Below are 19,113 nucleotides of genomic sequence, written 5' to 3' on the forward strand. Positions count from 1 at the left end.
CTTGTGCGCTCTCTCTCTCTTCTCTCAAATTAGTAAATAAAGTTTAAAAAGAAGTAAAGACAGCTGATTTACCATCAGATTTGTTTGAAAGTAATTCATTCTGGAAGTTGAGAGGGGCCTGTAATTTTAATTTCTTCCCTTGAAACATTTTAGCGGAATTTCTAATAAGGAAGGAAAAGTGATACGAAGAATGTTTTATCCTCTGTCCTCAACTCTATCCAGAGTGTGAAGATGTTAGCTATGTGTTCCTTGATCTTCCTCTCCTATGTAGAGGCAGAGCTATATGACACCAGGTTTGGGTTATTTTTTTCCAGTTTATTTTCTCCCGTTATAAATGTAATACACAATTACTCTAGAATATGTTAAAAGTACAGAAATGTAAAACAAGAATTACTCATTACTTCTTACCGCTAAAGATTTTAATTTTCTGACTCTCAATTTGCTCATGTGTCATATGAGAATAATCATACCTCCCTCACATTGCTGTATCAAGATATTAGTATTAATAATTAATTAATTAGTATTGATTATTATTATTAATTAACACTGATTAAGTAATTAATTAGTATTAATGATTGACCCTTAATAAATAAGGGCTTACTATGGGGCAGGCACTGTACTAGACAGGTCAGGCACAGTAGCTAATTTCATCCTCACAGGAACTCTGAGGACTGTGGACTGTGAAGGAAACAGAGTCGTGTTTTACAGTGAAGGAAAGTGAGGCGTAGGAGGGAGCTGAACTCATCAGAGGCTTCAGAGTTCATTAACGGCTAGTGGAGTAACAAATGGTGAAGTATTTTGTAAGTTTTAAAATGTAGGTTATCAATACCCTCCGCTCTCATTTGGGGAATTCTAGGAAACTTAAGTTATGGTACATTTTCCATATCTTCTTTCTCCGTAAAATCTCAGTTGCTACATTGAGGGCTATAGCAAGCAGCATGAAGAGAGTTTTGCATCTCTGCTCTGCTGACAGGACCACTGCTGTGGTGTCAATGGCCCGTCAGACTGGCAGAGATACACGTCTGCCTTCCGGACTGCGAATAATGATGCCGACTATCCCTGGCCTCGTCAGTGCTGTGTGATGAACAGTCTGAAAGAACCTCTCAACGTGGAGGCCTGCAAGCTAGGAGTGCCCGGGTACTACCACAAGCAGGTGAGTCCCCTCTGCCCAACACCTGCCAGAAGGTTTTCTGCTCTTTATGAGGGAAAGACTGGTGAACTATAGGTCGTAATGTCTCATGAAGAATTCTGCATCATTTTGCCCTAAACCTCATGTCAACTATTTCCTTTTCTGTCAGTAAAATGCAGATGCTAATCTAGGGCTGTTCTGGGAAAATCAACATTTCTTTTTTTATTTTTATTTTTTTTAAGATTTTATTTATTTATTTGACGGACAGAGATCACAAGTAGGCAGAGAGGCAGGCAGAGAAACAGAGGGGGAAGCAGGCTCCCCGCCGAGCAGAGAGCCCGATTCCGGGCTCGATCCCAGGGCCTCGGGATCATGACCTGAGCTGAAAGCAGAGGCTTTAACCCACTGAACCACCCAGGCACCCCGAAAACCTACATTTTAATAACAGAACAGGAGAATGGTGATAGCAAAGTCCAACTTTGTTTAAATGCAAACTGTTTGTACAATAGAATATAGACTTGGTACTTCAAAAACTATTTCCACTATGCAAAGATTGGTTCTCTTTTTGCAAAAATGTAAATGCGGTGGGGAGGGCCTGGGTGGCTCAGTGGGTTAAAGCCTCTGCCTTCAGCTCAGGTCATGACCCCAGGGTCCTGGGATCGAGCCCCGCATCCGGCCCTCTGCTTGGTGGGAAGCCTGCTTCCTCCTCTCTCTCTGCCTACTTGTGATCTCTGTCTGTCAAATAAATAAATAAAATCTTTTAAAAAAAAAAGTAAATCGGAAGGGGTGTATACAAAAAGAATGTTTTGCTAGTGCCAGAGCAGTGGCAATTGGCGATGTTAAATGCAGTAATGATATAACCACCCTCATTATTCCGTGGTGATATAGGATGGTTTTAATGGAATATTAAGTTAATGATTTGGGTAGAAGGCAGTTTACATACAGATGGTTTTTGAGAAGGTATTTCCAGCCTGATGGAAACGATTTAACGAACCTTTGTTGAGTACTTACTAAAACCAGATACCGTTCCAAATGCCATATGTGTATTGACTCATTTAAGGCTCAAAGGTAGGGGTCAGTATGATTCTTATTTTACGGACGAGGAACTGAGACACAGAGGTATAAGAATCACCTTGCCCAAGGTCACTCAGCTAGTAAATGGTTGAGTCAGGATTCAAACCCAAGCAGTCTGGCTCAGGAGCCCAGACTGTAAGCCAAGAAAAAACTTGGAAATATTCCCAAAAAGTCTGAGGAGAATTCTCCTATACTTGGAATCAGCCTCCGAAATGCCTCTACTGCTTTGCAAGTTACCACTTTGAGGGAATCTGGCTGTGTGTCAGTTCATTAAATATTGAGAAATGTCAGACTCCTTAGTAGTCTGGGAGTAAATACTTCAAAGGACACATTCAGAATGAAGGACACTGAACAGCTGATCATCATGCCGCACCTGGAGGGTGCCTGGACTAGGATCGGTTGTGTTCATCCAGAAAAGGACATGGGTGTGATGCAGGTTATTTTGCAGAGTCCCTCAAAGCCACCCTTTTTAGCTTTTCAGCAACTGTTGCTGCATCAGTTATATTCAGACTGCTGTAACAATTAACTGTGCTCCTTATAGCACAATATGCAGTATAATGATCACTCTCAGGAGAAATAAATGCTTTCAGTATTTCAACCTTGGCACAGGCCCACACAAACGTATCTTGATTGGATTGGATTGTGTATAGAGTGTATCATCTCTGTGAAAGGGCAGGAAAGGGTATTTGTTGTGAAATAATCAGCTGATCTCCCTCGGACATATAATGTTCTGGTAGTGAGGAAAGTCCCCATGAGTTTTGACAATGCTTCCCACCTCCTCCCATAGGATTCCTTGGTCTCACCTGTGCTTAACATTTCTACTTCCTCTCCCCACTAGCTGCACAACTACAAACTTAGCATCACGCAGCCTTACTCCCCTGCCAAAATCCTGCACCTGAAATTCTTCTGTCCCCGGCTCCCTGTGCTCCTACCCTCTCAATCTCACTCATTCTTCACCCTCGACACCTTTCTGCCTCTCCCTTTCCCCGTCCCCCAGATTTCCACACACCACCGTTCTTTCTGAGTCATAGGTCCTGCTATTTCTCCTATAGCAATCCCTTTCCACCAAGTAAAATATGGCCCAGTTCTTCCTATATTTGACTTCTGTTACTGCAGCCCTGAACCATATTGCAAGTATTTGCTCACAATCTATCTTTTCTGAGTCTCCTTGAGGACCGTGCATTACTCAATTCTACATCTTCAGTACATCTCATACCGCCTGGCCCAGAGCAGGCACTGAGAACTGTTTGGTGGGTGGGTGGTGGAAGAGGGGAATGACTCTCTTTTTCACATCCATATTGTAGATTTTGAAATCTACATTGCATAAATGAAGGCTAACAAAATTAGGGATGTCCTCATAGGTATGGGGAAAATAGAAACTAACCAGGAATTCACATAGCATGTCAGACGCAGATACATGTGTTCTTACTCATGGTCCACCTGCCCCAGAAATTCTGTGTGCAAAATCTGATCATTGTACCTCGGGAACATTATCACAGAACTGAGGAAGATCAAGGACCAGCACAATGATAAAAGAAAAAACAAAAAAACAAAACACACACACTCTGAGCAGGAACTAAATTAGAAGAGGTGAAAAAACTGGGGCTTTTGTCTGTGAGTTCTATAAGAACAATGTCAATGTCTGTCTTGTCACTGCTGAATGCCCAGCCCAGTGCCTGGCACCCGACATAAGTGGTTTCTATGGGTACCTGTTAGGACAAATGACCCCCTCCAAGGATTGTCAGGAAGATCCGTGAGCAACGGATATAGGAGTGTTCATGAACTACTCTGTCACAAATGATACTGTTGTAATCATTAATTCATGTTGGGCTCCATTCATTCTCTCAACATTTATTAGGTGCCTACTTTGTGCCAGGCACTTGTGCTGGGTCCTAGAGATTCAGCCAGGAGCACAAAAAGATCCCTGCCCTCGTACTTGCACTGTAGCATGGGAGAGAGACACCAAACAAGTTACCAAACAAATACATGATAAATTCCTGGTAGTGATAAATGCCATGAGCAGAAGTAAAGCAGGGTGAGTGTATATGGAATGACAGGGAAAATAGTGTTTTTCCATGAAAGGCTTTGTTGGGGGATACTTGCACAGAGTTCTGAATTAAATGGGTAAATGAAACACTTAAAGAAGATTGAGGAAGAGAGTTCTAAGCAAAGGAGGCAGCAGGTGCAAAAGCCCTGAAGTGCGAGCATTCTTAGTTTTTAAAAGAACATCAAGGACATCAGTGTGGCAAGGCCAGAATGAGTGAAGGAGGAGTTGAAGACTGGGATGCTTTAGATTTTGTAGGGCTGGAATCTGTATGGAAGGATACCTTCCTTGGGAAAAACAATTAAAAATATGCATACAAAATTAAGTACAGGGGCTTGAAATGGTCTTGTAAGTAAGCAGCCCTGAAGCTTAAGCTCATTAGCTTTACAGGGAAACAGCCTCTGGAAGAGGACACTGGGCTCATAGAGAGGGGCAGAGCCATGTCAGACAGGCCTGCTAGGCCATTGTGAGGACTCAGAATTTCATTTTAAGGGTGGTAGAGAGCCATTTCTTTTGAGCAGGGATCTGAAGTGATCTGATTTATGTTTTACAAGCATCCCTCTGGCACTGTATAAAGATAAGTAGGGTGCCAACAGTGGACTTGAGCCCCAGAGAGACCAGTGAAGAGGCTGTTGTAGTAATTCTGGAGAGAGACCATAGTGGACCAAGGCAGGGGCAGGAAGTAATGAGTGTTTGGATTTGAGATGTATTTTTAAAGTAGACCCAAAAGGTTTTGCTTAAGTATTTGATGTTGGATAAGAGAAGAACAGTTAAAGATAATTCCAAATTTTTTTACTTGAGTGAGTAGGTGAATGGAGATGCCTGTAACATAGATAGAGAAGAGTAAATGGGAGAGAAATAAAGGCTTAGCAAAGTCAGGGGGCATAAGAGGGTTAACAAGGGCCTGGAACAGGGTCAGAAAGATGGAACCTCACGTGGTCACCTATAGCCTCGGGGCAGGGGCTAAACTTCAAGGTCAGCCTTTTGAGGACATTTCCCTCTGGACCTCAGTGGCCCATGGAACCACCTGGCTGCTGCATTCACTAGACTTCTCCCAGAGCTTTAGCACAGGTCACTCAGAGGGCAGCTCTAACCTTATACGTGTGTTTTACTCCAGCACTTTGCATGGTGACTGGAACAGAGCCTGCCACGTGTAAAAAAACCTCACTGGATTATGGCATGCATGAATGAATGATTTGATTAATACAAAATGAATCGTTGGCACACACACCTTGGCTTCTCAAAGTCTCACTAGAATCCAATAAAGATATGCTGCAATATGATAGCAAATGAGAATTTAGACAGCATCAAACAGGGGTTCCTTTAATGGTTAAAAAAAAATCTTTGATATTTATAGATCAGAAGTACTTTCATTTAAGAACAAACAAATCAAAGGTACCTCTGCCCTCAAAAAAAAAAAAAAAATCACCGAAAAATTCTGTAGGGAGAGAATAAGTACTCAAATTTTATTACGAATACTTTATATTGTACTTTATACTACAATTTTTTTTAAAAAGAGAATACATTGCCCACGTATTCAATATGAAAAAACATTAGCCTGAAAGAGCAGCACCTTTGTTAGACTGAGTGATAAAGACACAAAATAATGTGATCTAGAGTAGTTGTTGAACAGGACTCTTTCTGTTCCCTCAGCAAAGCCCGGTTGATACCCGCTGTCCATGGGCATGTGGAAATAGCCTGAGTATGTTAAACTAGACTTTGGGATAGTCTTGATCCAAGTAGAAATCTGCCTTCCCACCCATCCCTTACATCTTCTTCTCTGGTTCTTCTCTCACACACGTGGAACCACGTGCTCCTCCAGGGGTGCTATGAACTCATCTCTGGACCCATGAACCGACATGCCTGGGGGGTTGCCTGGTTTGGATTTGCCATTCTCTGCTGGACTGTGAGTATTTGCCTGCACTTGATAAGGAGAGAACTTGAGAAGGCCCTGGTTAACCCAACCACGCTAGACAGTCTGGAAACAAAACCTCAGACCTGAGGGCGAGGCAGGAAGCTGCTGGCATCAGGCCAAGGACTGTGGATTCCGTGGGCATGTGGGGCGTTTATATCCCCTCCAGGGGAAGGGATATGCCCTATTAGCCAGATCTACTACCTAATGAGGGAGCACTTGATTGCCTCCAGCTCTCTGGATCTCATTAATTCATTAATTTATTATACTGAGATACCACTTCCTGGGGAAGCTTCGAGAAAAGAAAATATACCTGGGCCCCACTCTCTGAGATTCTGATTCATTGGATCCAGGGGCAGGACCCAAGCATTTAAAAAAACCTTTTCTTTCCATATGATTCTTATTTGCTATCAGGATTAAGAGCCGTTACATTTGGGAAGCAGGTCTAAACTTTTGATTTCAGAACCCCTTTACACTCAAAAATTACTGAGGACTCTAACAAGCTTTTATTTATGGGGGCTATATCTATTTATATTTACCCTAATGGAAATTAACCCAGAATTTTTTTAAAAACTTATTAATTCATTTAAAATAACAATAATAAACTAATTACATGTTAACATTAACAATGTATTTTTATGGGAAAAGTAACTATTTTCCAAAACAAAAAACAGAAAAGTAGCACTGTATCTTTAGTGTCTGGTTTTAACAGAAGACAGCTGGGTCCTTTTATTTGCTTCTTCACTTAATGTTATAGTAAGTTGCTTAGGCTGAAGGATTTGAAGAAAATCCACCCTCACACTGATAGATAACTGGAAAAAAAAAAAAGGAATGCTTTGATAACCTTATCTAAAAGTAACTGTGAATAATCTTTTTTGGTACTACACAAAACTTGACAACTAGCAGGTTCTTAAGCGTTAGTTGTGATGTGGAATCTAAAACTATGTCAACAAACTTTTCAGACTCTATTATATTAAAATACATTTACATCAGTTTGTCTTACGATATGCATAAATCATTCACCCATTCATGATTCCATAACATCATGCATTGGTCATTTGGGAAAATATTGGTTCACTGAGTTATGCTGATCTTCCAAATATTGGCTGAATTCTTTATGAGATACCAGGAAATCTGTTGCCACATTGGAAAGGACCTTTATCATGAGGATGCTATCAACCCATCATGATAGAAACAAATTGTCTGATTTTTGCTTAAGCACCCAAATTTATCACTGGCAAGAAATACTGTCAGTTTTCCTCGAAGAGACAGACCCACTTCATAAATTTTTGAGAAAATGTCTGCCAAACATTCAATCTAAATAACTGTAGCTTGTCTATTAGTCATTTTTTCAAGTAAAAATCATGTTTCATGAAAAAATGGCTAGTTCAGGGGCCTCTGGGTGGCTCACTCATTAAGTGTCTGCCTTCAGCTCAGTCATGATCCCAGGATCCTGGTATGGAGCCCCATGTCAGCGGACTCCCTACTCATCAGGGTGTCTGCTTCTCCCTCTCCCTCTGCCCCTCCTCTTCCCCCTCTCTCAGCTTGGTGCTCTCTCTCTAATAAATAAATAAAATCTTAAAAAAAAAAAAAAAGGCTAGTTCAGTATACAGTCAAGCAATCACACAAGTGCTTTTCCTTAAGACAACCATTAGATTTCAGTATGCAACAAAACTGCTTTATGCATACTTTCCATTGCAAGAATATTAAAAAGATATATATTCAGGGGCGCCTGGGTGGCTTAGTTCATTCAGTGCCCAACTCTTAATTTCCACTCAGGTCATGTGATCTCAGAATCTTGAGATGGAGCCCCCCATGGTGGGCTTCCCCTGTCTTCTTCCACTCTCCCCTCCCCACCGCTCTACTCCAGCACAGGAGCACACATGCACTATCTCTCAAGTAAATAAAATCTTTTTAAAAGAAGATTTTATTTATTTATTTGAGAAAAGAACAAAAGAGAACAAGGTGGAAGAGGGGCAGAGGGAGAAGTGGACTCCCTTCTGAACAGGGAGCCTGACATGGGGCTCGATCCCACGACTCCAGGATCATGACCTGAGCCAAAGGTAGACGCTTTACTGACTGAGCCACCCAGGCACCCCAATAAATAAATCTTTCAAAAAAAAGATGACTAGGGGCGCTTGGGTGGCTCAGTGGGTTAAAGCCTCTGCCTTCGGCTCAGGTCATGATCTCAGGGTTCTGGGATCGAGCCCCACATCGGGCTCTCTGCTCAGCAGAAAGCCTGCTTCCTCCTCCTCTCTCTCTCTCTCTCTCTCTGCCTGCCTCTCTGCCTACTTGTGATCTCTGTCTGTCAAATAAATAAATAAAATCTTAAAAAAACAAAGATGACTATTCAAAGGTAAACATTTAATAAAATTAGTATTTCTTACTGCTTCATCAAAAACAATCTCAAAATTCTAAACTTCTAAATCTCTTAAACTGCCGTTTTTTTTATTATTGACAAGTAGCTGTGAAGAATACACCCACTACTGACACAGTTTATTGCCTCTACTTCGAATCCTAAGACGCCAGCAGTTTTACCTGCCCCTGCTTTTGCACCGTCAGTGCAAATGTGGAAAACAGTGAAAAGGGCAAATAAAGTCTTAACATGATTATACAAATGGCCTTGACATCAGGCGCACCCATGAGGGTCCCTTGGGTGTTTGAGCACCACAGTTTAGGAAATGCTGGGTTTGGCGTGAGAAGCTGAGTGAGGCAGGAAGGAAAAGTGAGCTCCTTTGAGAGGTCTTCTGTGGTCCCTCACCCACCCTCAGGAAGTCCCACGGCGCTCCACCCCGCACACACGTGGCCGTGTCTCCATCACTCCAATACAACGTATTTGTCTGCTAAAAACTGGGGATCCAGCTGCCCTCTGTATCCCCAGGGCCTTTCTGAGCACAAGCAGGTGCTTGATAGTTTGTTGAGTGAGTGGAAAATGGTAACACGTTTCTATGACTTGAATGGTAACAACTTCTATGAAGTTTCTCTTCCTGCCATGCTAGCAGGAACTGTGGGATAATGTTTAAAGGTTCTAAAGGACCTTAGCACTCCAGACCAGCTGAAACTCTTGACATTTCCACAAGCATCAAGTGCACTCTGAATTTAGTAAGTCCCCCTGAAATTCAAAAGAGGGAAGCAAAAGGAACTAAATGTATCGAAGACCTCTATGGACAAGGCATCATGTCCAATACTTTCAGCACTAAATCCCCCCAACAGTAGCTAGGTAGGGAGCCAGTCTCCTTACCCTCTCTGTGCCTTGGTCTCTTTGTAGGATTCTGGAAGCATTCAGGGAAATTGTATGTGTAGCCCTCAGAACAGTGCCTGATGTACAGTAAGTTGTCAATAAACATCAAGCATTTGTGGTAATAGTATTTCTTCCTCATTCCGTCATCTAACTCTGGGGCAGGTGAAGAATATTATCGTTACTTTCCAGATGCAGGGAGGGAGTGTCAGAGCTGCAACAGAACCCAGATATTCTAACCTTCCTCACCTGAGGCAGAAACCTTGAGTTCTGTGGCATTCTTCAGGGATAGCCATTCCAGGTCACAAGCATTTTTGGGAAAATAGGGGGTTCTTGGGAGGAGAGGTTCAGTACTAGAAAGCAAGCAACTTGTACCTTCAAATAGTACAAGAAATAAGAATCCACCGGAAGTTCATTAGCCCTGATGGGAAGAAGAAAGAATTTGCCTGAGGGGCTAGTTCAGCACAGACATGAGGGGAGCAGCCCCAGCAAACAGGAAGTCTAGGGCACCTTGGTGCAGGGAAGTGGAGAACAGAGAAGCTATCTCTGAGCAGCAGGATAGTTACCTCTGCCCATTGAGGTTTCTTAAGGCGAGATTACCCTTAAAAATTCAGGATCATCTAGGCCTGAGTGAACCTAACATCCTTTTTCCCCCAAGTATGAGTCGTTTCTAAAACAATTCCTTATTTTTTTTTCCTTTGTATTCTAGTTTTGGGTTCTCCTGGGTACCATGTTCTACTGGAGCAGAATTGAATATTAAGAACAAAGTGTCACCACCACACCACCTTCCTCCAGTGACTCTGGGCCCGGTGCTGCAAGCGAGCTCTCCTGGTAAAGCCCAACCTGCGCCCCGAGGGGGCTCTGTGCCTCTTACTCGAACTGCCGAGGTAGAGGTGTTCCCCTGGGCTCACAGCCTCTCAAAATTCTCACTAGGGTTTTCAGTCTGGTCTAGCGTACTGCAACATTTTTATAGCCGGTAGGAAAGGAAGACTTTGGAAAGTCCATAACTACTTCTTCCATCCCTGCCTATTTTTAATTTGAGGGCATAAAGACTTCCACAAGAACCTGTGTTATCACAGCAAGCCAAATCTGTATTCGCACAGCAAGGTTGCGCGCATTTCTCCCTGCTTTCTGAAAGAGACTTGCGAAGGTTTTCATTCTTCTCAGTCTTGCCCAGGTGAGAGAATTAAGGAAAAGGTTGCTGAGAGAGATCTTTGGCCTTTGTTCTATGGTGGCTCCCATCTACACAGATTCCAGTGATTCCCTTAATGCCGCCTTAGAACCCTTTTATTCTCCAGGACAACGCCCAACCTTGAGTTAACAGTGGTTGAAACTTCCTCTCAGACATGGCAGGGTGACCTGTGTGTTTTAAGCGCCCTTCTCGCATTAATTCCTTTTACTGTCAAAATATTTCTCTTCTAAAACTATGTTTCCGTTTGTGGTCCTGAAAGAAATTCTTACAAGTCAATATTTGTCTAGTCTTATAAATAAAGAGGGCTTTTAAATATGTTCATTTTCTTTTGTTTTCACCAGTGGCATAACTGGTCACATAGCAAAACAAGTGTTCCAATGCAAGAGCCTTTTAGGTTCATGGGAATTAACGTTTAGGCGATGGAAAATGCGATCGGGTGAGGTTTCCTGCTGGATGCCCTGTAACTTTGCTGTATGGTTTTGATGGTTGGAAATTCTAAATTGACTTTTACTTTTCATTTCTGCTTCACTTAGCCCAGTAGTGGGATGGAGCTCCAGCTCCTCAATCCTTTTCCTTCTGCAAGGGAAGCATCTCGAAATTCAGCTGTGAATGATGTATCCTATGAAGGAAGTATAGGTTTTCTTCAGGGTCCTACTCACAGCTAACTCTGTCACAAGGAGTGCCCCTATCCCACATCCTGGTGAGTGAGGCTGAGCCCTGGGGTAGGGAGGGACAAAGGAGGAGTGGGGTGTGGACACACCTCTGCCATGCACCTGGGGAAAAGCTGGGGCAGCAGCCTGATTTTAATTCCCAGGACAGGGGGCCAAGGTTTCCTGTCCTGATACTCAACCAACCTTGCCCATCACCTTGTCTCTCCAGGGGAGTGCTTCTGCTGTCAGGATAAATGACATCTGCACTTAGCTGAGAAGGTTTTCTCCATGGTCTTTTAGAAGAGAGGAGAGGGAGGGAGCTTACACTGGGCCAAGCTTTTAAATGACTCCCAGGTGTTCTGATGTCTTTTTCTTCCACTGATAACCAGATTTTCCAGTGCCTCATGCTGTCTGCTGCCTGAGCAAAGTCTGCCCCAAACCCACTTCTGACTTCCCCTCCAGGGCTTCGTGCATGCTCCCAAAACTCTATCTACCCACAAAATTCCATTCTCCTTGTGATTTGATCTCAGCTAGGTTAAGGGAAAGGCTTTGTACAGACTAATTCATCCTAAGGGGTGAGTGACAACTAGTTCCCTCTCTCTTCATCTTCTCTATGGATTTTTCATTGATAACTGAAAATTGATCTCTGGTTGCTGGAATCTAAGGCAGCGGTAGGGGCAGGAAGAGCTCTCGTGGGGCAAGATGGCCCTCCTGCTGCTCTCTAAATCTTACCTCCTGCCTTCTCTACCAAGAAGTACCTAGAAAGAACACAGGCCTTTAGTCAGTGCCCCTTGTCCCCTCTCCAGCTAGATTCCTAGTGGAACCTCAGCCTTATCTTCAGAGAAGGTGAAAATTCCACTGTAAATTTGGACAGGTTTTTGATCCGCCCCAAAATCAAGTAAGTCTCTGCATGTAGGTACCCACTATGCGCAAGCCCCCAACACGTGGGAGGCTGTATCTTCCAGCTGAGACAAACCCAGGCCAGAGGACCCCCTCTGCAGAGACTCGGCCATTCAGGCCCCTGCACTTTCTGCTCCAGGGTCTCCAGTTTAACTGCAGAGCAATTTCTGCTCTGCCTAGTTCCTGCTTCCACCCCTCTCCACCTGCCGAGGCAGCCCAGCTTTCCCCTTCTGGAAGTGGGACGCACAGTGAGACTCGAACCACCATTCAGGGCGAAGCCCAGGTCCAGCCTCAACAATGCCACCTCCGGCCCTGCTAGACCAGGGAGTAGAAGGCGAGCAGGGAGCTGGCAGGTTGGTGGGTTCAAGACCCACGAAGACAAAACCATCTTGAGAAAATGCCACTTCTCCAACAGACCATGGGCCCGCTTATCAGGTGCACAAAGAACGATTACTGCCCAACACCCAAAATGAGTCAGGCTAACTTGGGGTAGGTGTTACTGGGTTGCAATGCCAGAGGCGTCATCATGGTCTCTTGGTTGGCTCATTCCTCCCAGGTGGCCACGCGGGCTCCTGGCAGGCTATGTACGGGGAATGTCAGAAAGCCTACTGCTCAGAGGCACCTGGTTGGCTCAGTTAGGTGGCTGGCTCTTGGTTTTGCTCTGCGATGATCTCAGGGTCTTGGGATTGAGGCCCCTCTGGGCTTAGTGGGGGAGGGGGAGTCTGTTCAGGACTCTCTCCCTCTTCCTCCCACCCTTAAAAATAAATACATACACCTAGAATGAAAGAAAGGGAAGAAGGAAGAAAGGGAAGGAGGGGGAGGGAAGGAAGGAAGGAAGGAGGGAAGGAGAGAGAGAAATAAAGAGCGAGCCTACTATTCAGGTTTGCAAGCCCTACAACTTATTTTCTACCTGAGCTGGAACACACGGAGAGGCTCAGATTCTGAAGAGTAGATAGGTACTTCCTGGCTACTGGTGAAGAAGAACAAGAACAGATAATGGTCACGTGAGTTTGAAAATCCAATCCCCTCTCAAACCTCCACCCCGCCCCACCCCCACCCATCCCTGACAAGCCCGATAGGGCGGATAGGGCCGAGGAACTGGAAACTCAGCTGCTTTCTTATCTCTATTGATTAAACAAGTGTTTCTCCTTCTGTATCTAATATTTCCTTTCCTTTGTCTTTTCTGCTTCACCACACCCAGATTCTTATCACCTTCCAAGAGTGAGGCTGAATCAAAAAAGAAACCCAGCCGAAGGCTAGTTGCAAGCTATAAGACTAGTTGCAAGCTAGGCAGTTTGCTTTCACGTGTGACATTTTTAGAAGGCTTGAGTGGCCCCATCTAATGAGATGTACAAATATCTTGGGAACAGGTAGCATTGCTGAGAAATGCATAGTTCCCAGACCCTCCTCCAAGCAACCCTTCCCACAGTGCCCAGCCAACTCCCAACACACACACACACACACACACACACACACACACACACACACAACACACAGACTTAACTTCAGAGACAAACAGCCAAATCCTAGGGTTAAAGAGAAAGGGTGCCATCATACCCTTTCTTTTTCTTGTGGCCTGTACCTGGAGTTCCTGCTGAAAAAGAAAACGAGAGCAGCCCCTGACATTCAGAAACTAGGCTGCCCTCATACCTAGGCCATTAGATATAAACAATCCTATGGGATGCAAACAATCTCACAGAATACCGACCTCAGATAAGGTCACACAAAATGAGGCAAAGTGAGCCCACCTCCTAATTCTGTCCAAGCACAAGTACAAGGTCACCGTGCCACCTGCAAAATACCAAACCTACCCTCCTTTGGCTAAAATAAGTGACTGCTATGAGTTTACCAATTACAGTTCTATTTTCCTGCTAGTCCCAATGAATAAAATGCATTCACACTCAGAATTGCCCCTGCTTTCTGACAATGTCCAATGTGGAGAACACCCTGTTTGCTTAGGCCCTCCCCAAATGACCCAACTGAAACCCAAATGCTAAAATAGGTTCTAACTCCCTTTTCCTAAGACAGCTCATGGTTCCCTATGGTGTGTTCTCCCTCACCGAGTGTCATAATCCCAACTTATTTAACTGCAGATGTGTTGAGGGGTGGTCTTTGAAGGGCACAGCCACTCTCCAGATAACTGCCCATCCCTATTTCCTCTCTTGGTGTATTTGTTGGTTAGTTAAGAACATAAGCTCTGGGGGCACCTGGGTGGCTCAGTGGGTTAAGCCTCTGCCTTCGGCTCAGGTCATGATCCTAGGGTCCTGGGATCGACCCCACATCGGGCTCTCTGCTCAGCGGAGAGCCTGCTTCCCCCTCTCTCTCTGCCTGCCTTTCCACCTACTTGTGATCTCTGTCTGTCAAATAAATAAAAAATATTAAAAAAAAAAAAAAAGAAAAGAAAAGAACATAAGCTCTGGAGTCAGGTATCTGGCTCCAAATCCCAGTTCTGCAGGACTTTGGCAATTTACTTAGCCTCTTGGAACCTGCTTCAGGAAAACAGGTCTAACCTCAGAAGGGACTGGAAGGGTTCTGTAAGTTATGTCAAGTGCGTCAGAATGGCAACAGGCTATGAGACCCCAATAAGAAGTTACGACGTAAAAAAAAAAAGGTTATGACGTAAGTCAGGACTGAAGGCCTGTGCTTGGCCCATAATCTTTGGAAATATGCCAACTAATGTCACGTTACTTCAATTTATTACAGTAGGCTTGATGACCAGATCCACTGGTCTAGATGGACTGACCCTCCAACAATAGCGGAGTAATAGCTTTTCAGCAAAACTCCTACTCCACAGAAGAATGTACTAGGGTTGTCAAGATAAGACATTTTAACGGACGCATCTCATGTCCTGTGTATTATTTCTACAGTCCTCACTACAAATGAGATCTCTGCCTTGCTGGTCTCACAGAGAAATCTCATCCTCTCCTGACAATGTGATATTATTCAAGGTGGGAGGACACAAGGTACTGGAGAGAGACTTGAGTTTAAGACTTCTCTCTTCCTCTTACCAACTTTGGAAGTTACTTAACTTGAATTTGTTTTTGTCTTGGAAGTACATATGTGCCTACAGGGCTACTGGAAAGTTAAAACAGACACATACACACATAGGTAACTTGGCTAATGCAGAGCAAGCACTCAGTTATTGTTATGACACATCCTTCGCCAACCTCTCTTCCAAGGCCCGAAATTACACACATATATACACACATACACACGCACATACTCAAGGTTCAGTTTTGAGTTTTCAGCTTCAAGAGCCATCAGTGGGGGCACCTGGGTGGCTTAGTGGGTTAAAGCCTCTGCCTTCAGCTCAGGTCACGATCCCAGGGTCCTGGGATTGAGCCCTGCATTGGGCTCTCTGCTCAGCAGGGAGCCTGCTTCCTCCTCTCTCTCTCTCTGCCTGCTTCTCTGCCTACTTGTGATCTCCGTCTGTCAAATAAATAAATAAATAAATAAATCTTTAAAAAAAAAAAAAAAAAGAGCCATCAATGGAACAATGGAGTCTTTGCCTGTACAGTCCTGTTCCCTGTGGGAACTTTAAGCCACTCCTTTGTGAATACGTCTGAGACCTATCGGACGCTCTCAGCAGGTGTAAGGTGGTCTTCAGTGTGCTTGACACCAGTGAGGGTGGCAACAGCTTAAAATGTCTAAGGTACAAAGGGATAGGCTTAAAGTTTGGAATGTGACTGGCAAAAAGTACCTATGAAATAGAACTGAATATGCTCGGTCTAGGAGGACGTGTTAATGGCTTTGCCCAGGAACTGTATATACATACAACACGTGGAGAAAGTCGAGGTTTTGAGTATAGCAGAAAACATCTTTTCTCTCTCCCAAGAGCTCCTTCACAGAGCATTTGGGGTCCCTCAGGACACCTGTCCAGGAGTGGCTTGAGTGAAAAGTCAGGGGGCTAAGGGCAGAAATACCAGGGAGGGGGTCTGGAAAAAAGTTTCAAGACCAGACGAGAATGGAACATACCTTTTAGATCCCAGAAGATAGCAAACTCCTCTAGGAGTTAGGACAGGGTGTATATATATATATATATATATACACACACACACATATATATATATACACATATATACATATATATATAATATACATATATTATATACACACAGGAAAACTACCTTTAAAAATGAAAGAAGCCCCCACCTCAAAAAAAAAAATTTAAAAATGAGAGAAGCCATGATGATGGCAATATGATGTCATGGTCTTGAAGTCGGAAGACCTGAGTCTATACCCTGACCCTGCCATTTACTAGCTGTGAGATTTCTGGCAAGTCCCCCACTGTTCAAAACCTCTACTTCCTCATCTACACTACTAATCTCAAGAGTCAACAGGATCAATAAAGTGTGTGTAAAACACCACCATACAGCATGATAAAACTGAGTGGCAGGCTTTGGAAAACAGTGTGGGGATTCCTTAAGAAATTAAATAGAGCTACCCTATGACCCTGCACTTGCACTACTGGGTATTTACCCCAAAGATACAGATGTAGTGAAAAGAAGGGCCACCTGTACCCCAATGTTCATAGCAGCAATGGCCACAGTCGCCAAACTGTGGAAAGAGCCAAGATGCCCTTCAACAGACGAATGGATAAAGAAGATATGGTCCATATACACTATGGAGTATTATGCCTCCATCAGAAAGGATGAATACCCAACTTTTGTATCAACATGGACAGGACTGGAGGAGATTATGCTGAGTGAAATAAGTCAAGCAGAGAGAGTCAATTATCATATGGTTTCCCTTACTTATGGAGCATAAGGAATAACAGGGAGGACGTTGGGAGAAGGAAAGGAAAAGTGAATTGGGGAAATCGGAGGGTGAGACGAACCATGAGAGACTGTGGACTCTGAGAAACAAACTGAGGGTTTTGGAGGGGAGGTGGGGAGGGGGTGGGTGAGCCTGGCGGTAGCTATTAAGGAGGGCATGTATTGCATGGAGCACTGGGTATGGTGCATAAACAATGAATCTGGAACACTGAAAAAATAAAATTAAATTAAAAAAAAAAAAACAAAAAAACAAAACTGAGGGGCACCTAGGTGGCTCAGTGGGTTAAGCCTCTGCCTTTGGCTCAGGTCATGATCTCAGGGTCCTGGGATCCAGCCCTGCATCGGGCTCTCTGCTCAGCGGAGAACCTGCTTCCCCTCTCTCTGCCTGCCTCTCTGCCTACTTGTGATCTCTGTCAAATAAATAAAATTTAAAAAAAAAAAAAAAAACAACCTAAGTGGCAGGGTGAGATAAAATAAAAACATGTAAAGTAGCATGCTGTTCATGTATTTGTGATGTCCAAATAGACCAGGCTCATACAATCGTTAGCAATTACAGGAGGCCTGTCTACAAAGCTCAAAAAGTTTGGCCTCTTTGTAGCAGTTGACAGTGAAAACACACAGGGCAGGAACTGGGGAAAATTCCTTCTTTTGAGGCCAAACTCCTCTGCCTGGCTGTGAAGGGAAGCAGGATGACCACAGCAATAAGCAAAGGTCTATAAAAAATTCTCTTCCACCCTGGGAAGTTGCATGATGAGGAATCTTTTTTTTAAATATTTTATTTATTTATTTGACAGAGAGAGACTCAGCGTGAGAGGGAACAGAAGCAGGGGGAGTTGGAGAGGGAGAAGCAGGCTTCCCACCGAGAAGGGAGCCCAATGTGGGGGTTGATCCCAGGACTCTGGGATCATGACCTGAGCCAAAGGCAGACGCTTAACGACTGAGCCACCCAGGTGTCCCCATGATGAGGAATCTTGATTGAAAGAATAACCTGGGGGCACCTGGGTGGCTCAGTCAGTTAAACATCTCAGGTCATGGTCTCAGAGTCCTGAGATTGAGTCATGCATCGGGCTCCCTGCTCAACCTGGAGTCTGCTTCTCCCTCTCCCTCTGTCCCTCCTCCCACTAATGCACTCTCTCGCTCTCTCTCATGCTCTCTCTCTAATAAAAAAAAAATGAAATCTTAAAAAAGAATAACCTGAAAAACAGTAATTGGCATAGAGCAGTGGTTTCTAAAACATTTCCCAAAATACACAGATGCCTGTTAGTAGCTGAAAACACGCAGAGAATTTCCACATGATAGGAGCTGTATTTTGTTTCCATTTACTAAGAAACTGAATTCTCAAATATGGATCCTCAAATTCCTTTCACACAGTATATTCTCTTCCTTTATCCTGCCAACCATGACCAGGGACCCACAGCTCCGAACCGGGGATCCCTGGCATGGGCTGTTGGCAATCACAACAGTTAAGATTGTAATTAAGAGAATTTGGGGCAGAATGCTCAAGATTCTGCAGAAAAGAGCATGGGGGAAAATGATGGAAAACCAACATTATTTCTTTGCTAACTGAAAAAAAAAAAAAAAAAAACCAGCTTTTACTTGTCCTTTCTGAGTTAAAGGTAAATGAGGCCAGCCCTAGGTAAACCTGTCCTGGTCTATAAAATGTATTTTCCTTTCAAATTCTCCTTCCCCACTTGGGAGGCAACGGCTGCCTTTCTTGGGAGCCCCAAGCCCTCCTTCCCTCCCTCGCCCTGTTCGGGAAGGGCATTATTTACACTCCTCGGCTGGCACTCATTCATGTTCAAGTTGAACAATTAAAGTGTCATATTGTAATGATGGATCGGGAGAGCCTGGGGCACAGAGCCACAGTGCTTGCTGAAGAACGTCCACATCTACATTATTTATGTGTCCGTTCACCCATGCAAACACAATATTAGTTCTGCATCCGAGTATCCACCTCTGAATATTTCTGTATTCCAGTACCCACCTCCTATTACCTTCCTGAGATGATCCTCCCATGCCCCTGCCCCCCATCCCAGGAAGCTCAGCAGTACAGGCTGCTCCTCTCCCAAATCACTGCCACAACCCCAGTCAGTGCCACAGCCCCATCTTCCCCCCAAATCAAAGGCTTCCGAGCCCTGGCCTCCACACCCCCTTCCTATCCTATACCCAACCAGGTGTGGCCTCTGGAGGCCAGCCCTG

The 19,113-nt window shown here is 44.1% G+C and overlaps 1 protein-coding gene across 2 annotated transcripts in view; it reads left to right on the forward strand.

Moving 5' to 3' along the window:
• Positions 1-10,906, forward strand: part of UPK1B (uroplakin 1B) — a 28,392-nt gene extending 17,486 nt beyond the window's left edge. The window contains exons 6-8 of one of the 2 annotated variants that reach the window (XM_080822040.1): positions 974-1,153; positions 6,070-6,153; positions 10,107-10,906. In XM_080822040.1, the coding sequence (XP_080678166.1) occupies positions 974-1,153; positions 6,070-6,153; positions 10,107-10,157 (315 nt within the window). In that variant the 3' untranslated portion in view covers positions 10,158-10,906. The remainder of the gene's footprint in view (positions 1-973; positions 1,154-6,069; positions 6,154-10,106) is intronic. The other variant, XM_080822041.1, reaches the window with a different exon arrangement.
• The last annotated feature ends 8,207 nt before the right edge of the window (positions 10,907-19,113 follow it).

Source organism: Martes martes (assembly GCF_963455335.1).
Source record: "Martes martes genome assembly, chromosome: 1".
In the NCBI taxonomy this organism is placed as follows: domain Eukaryota; kingdom Metazoa; phylum Chordata; class Mammalia; order Carnivora; family Mustelidae; genus Martes; species Martes martes.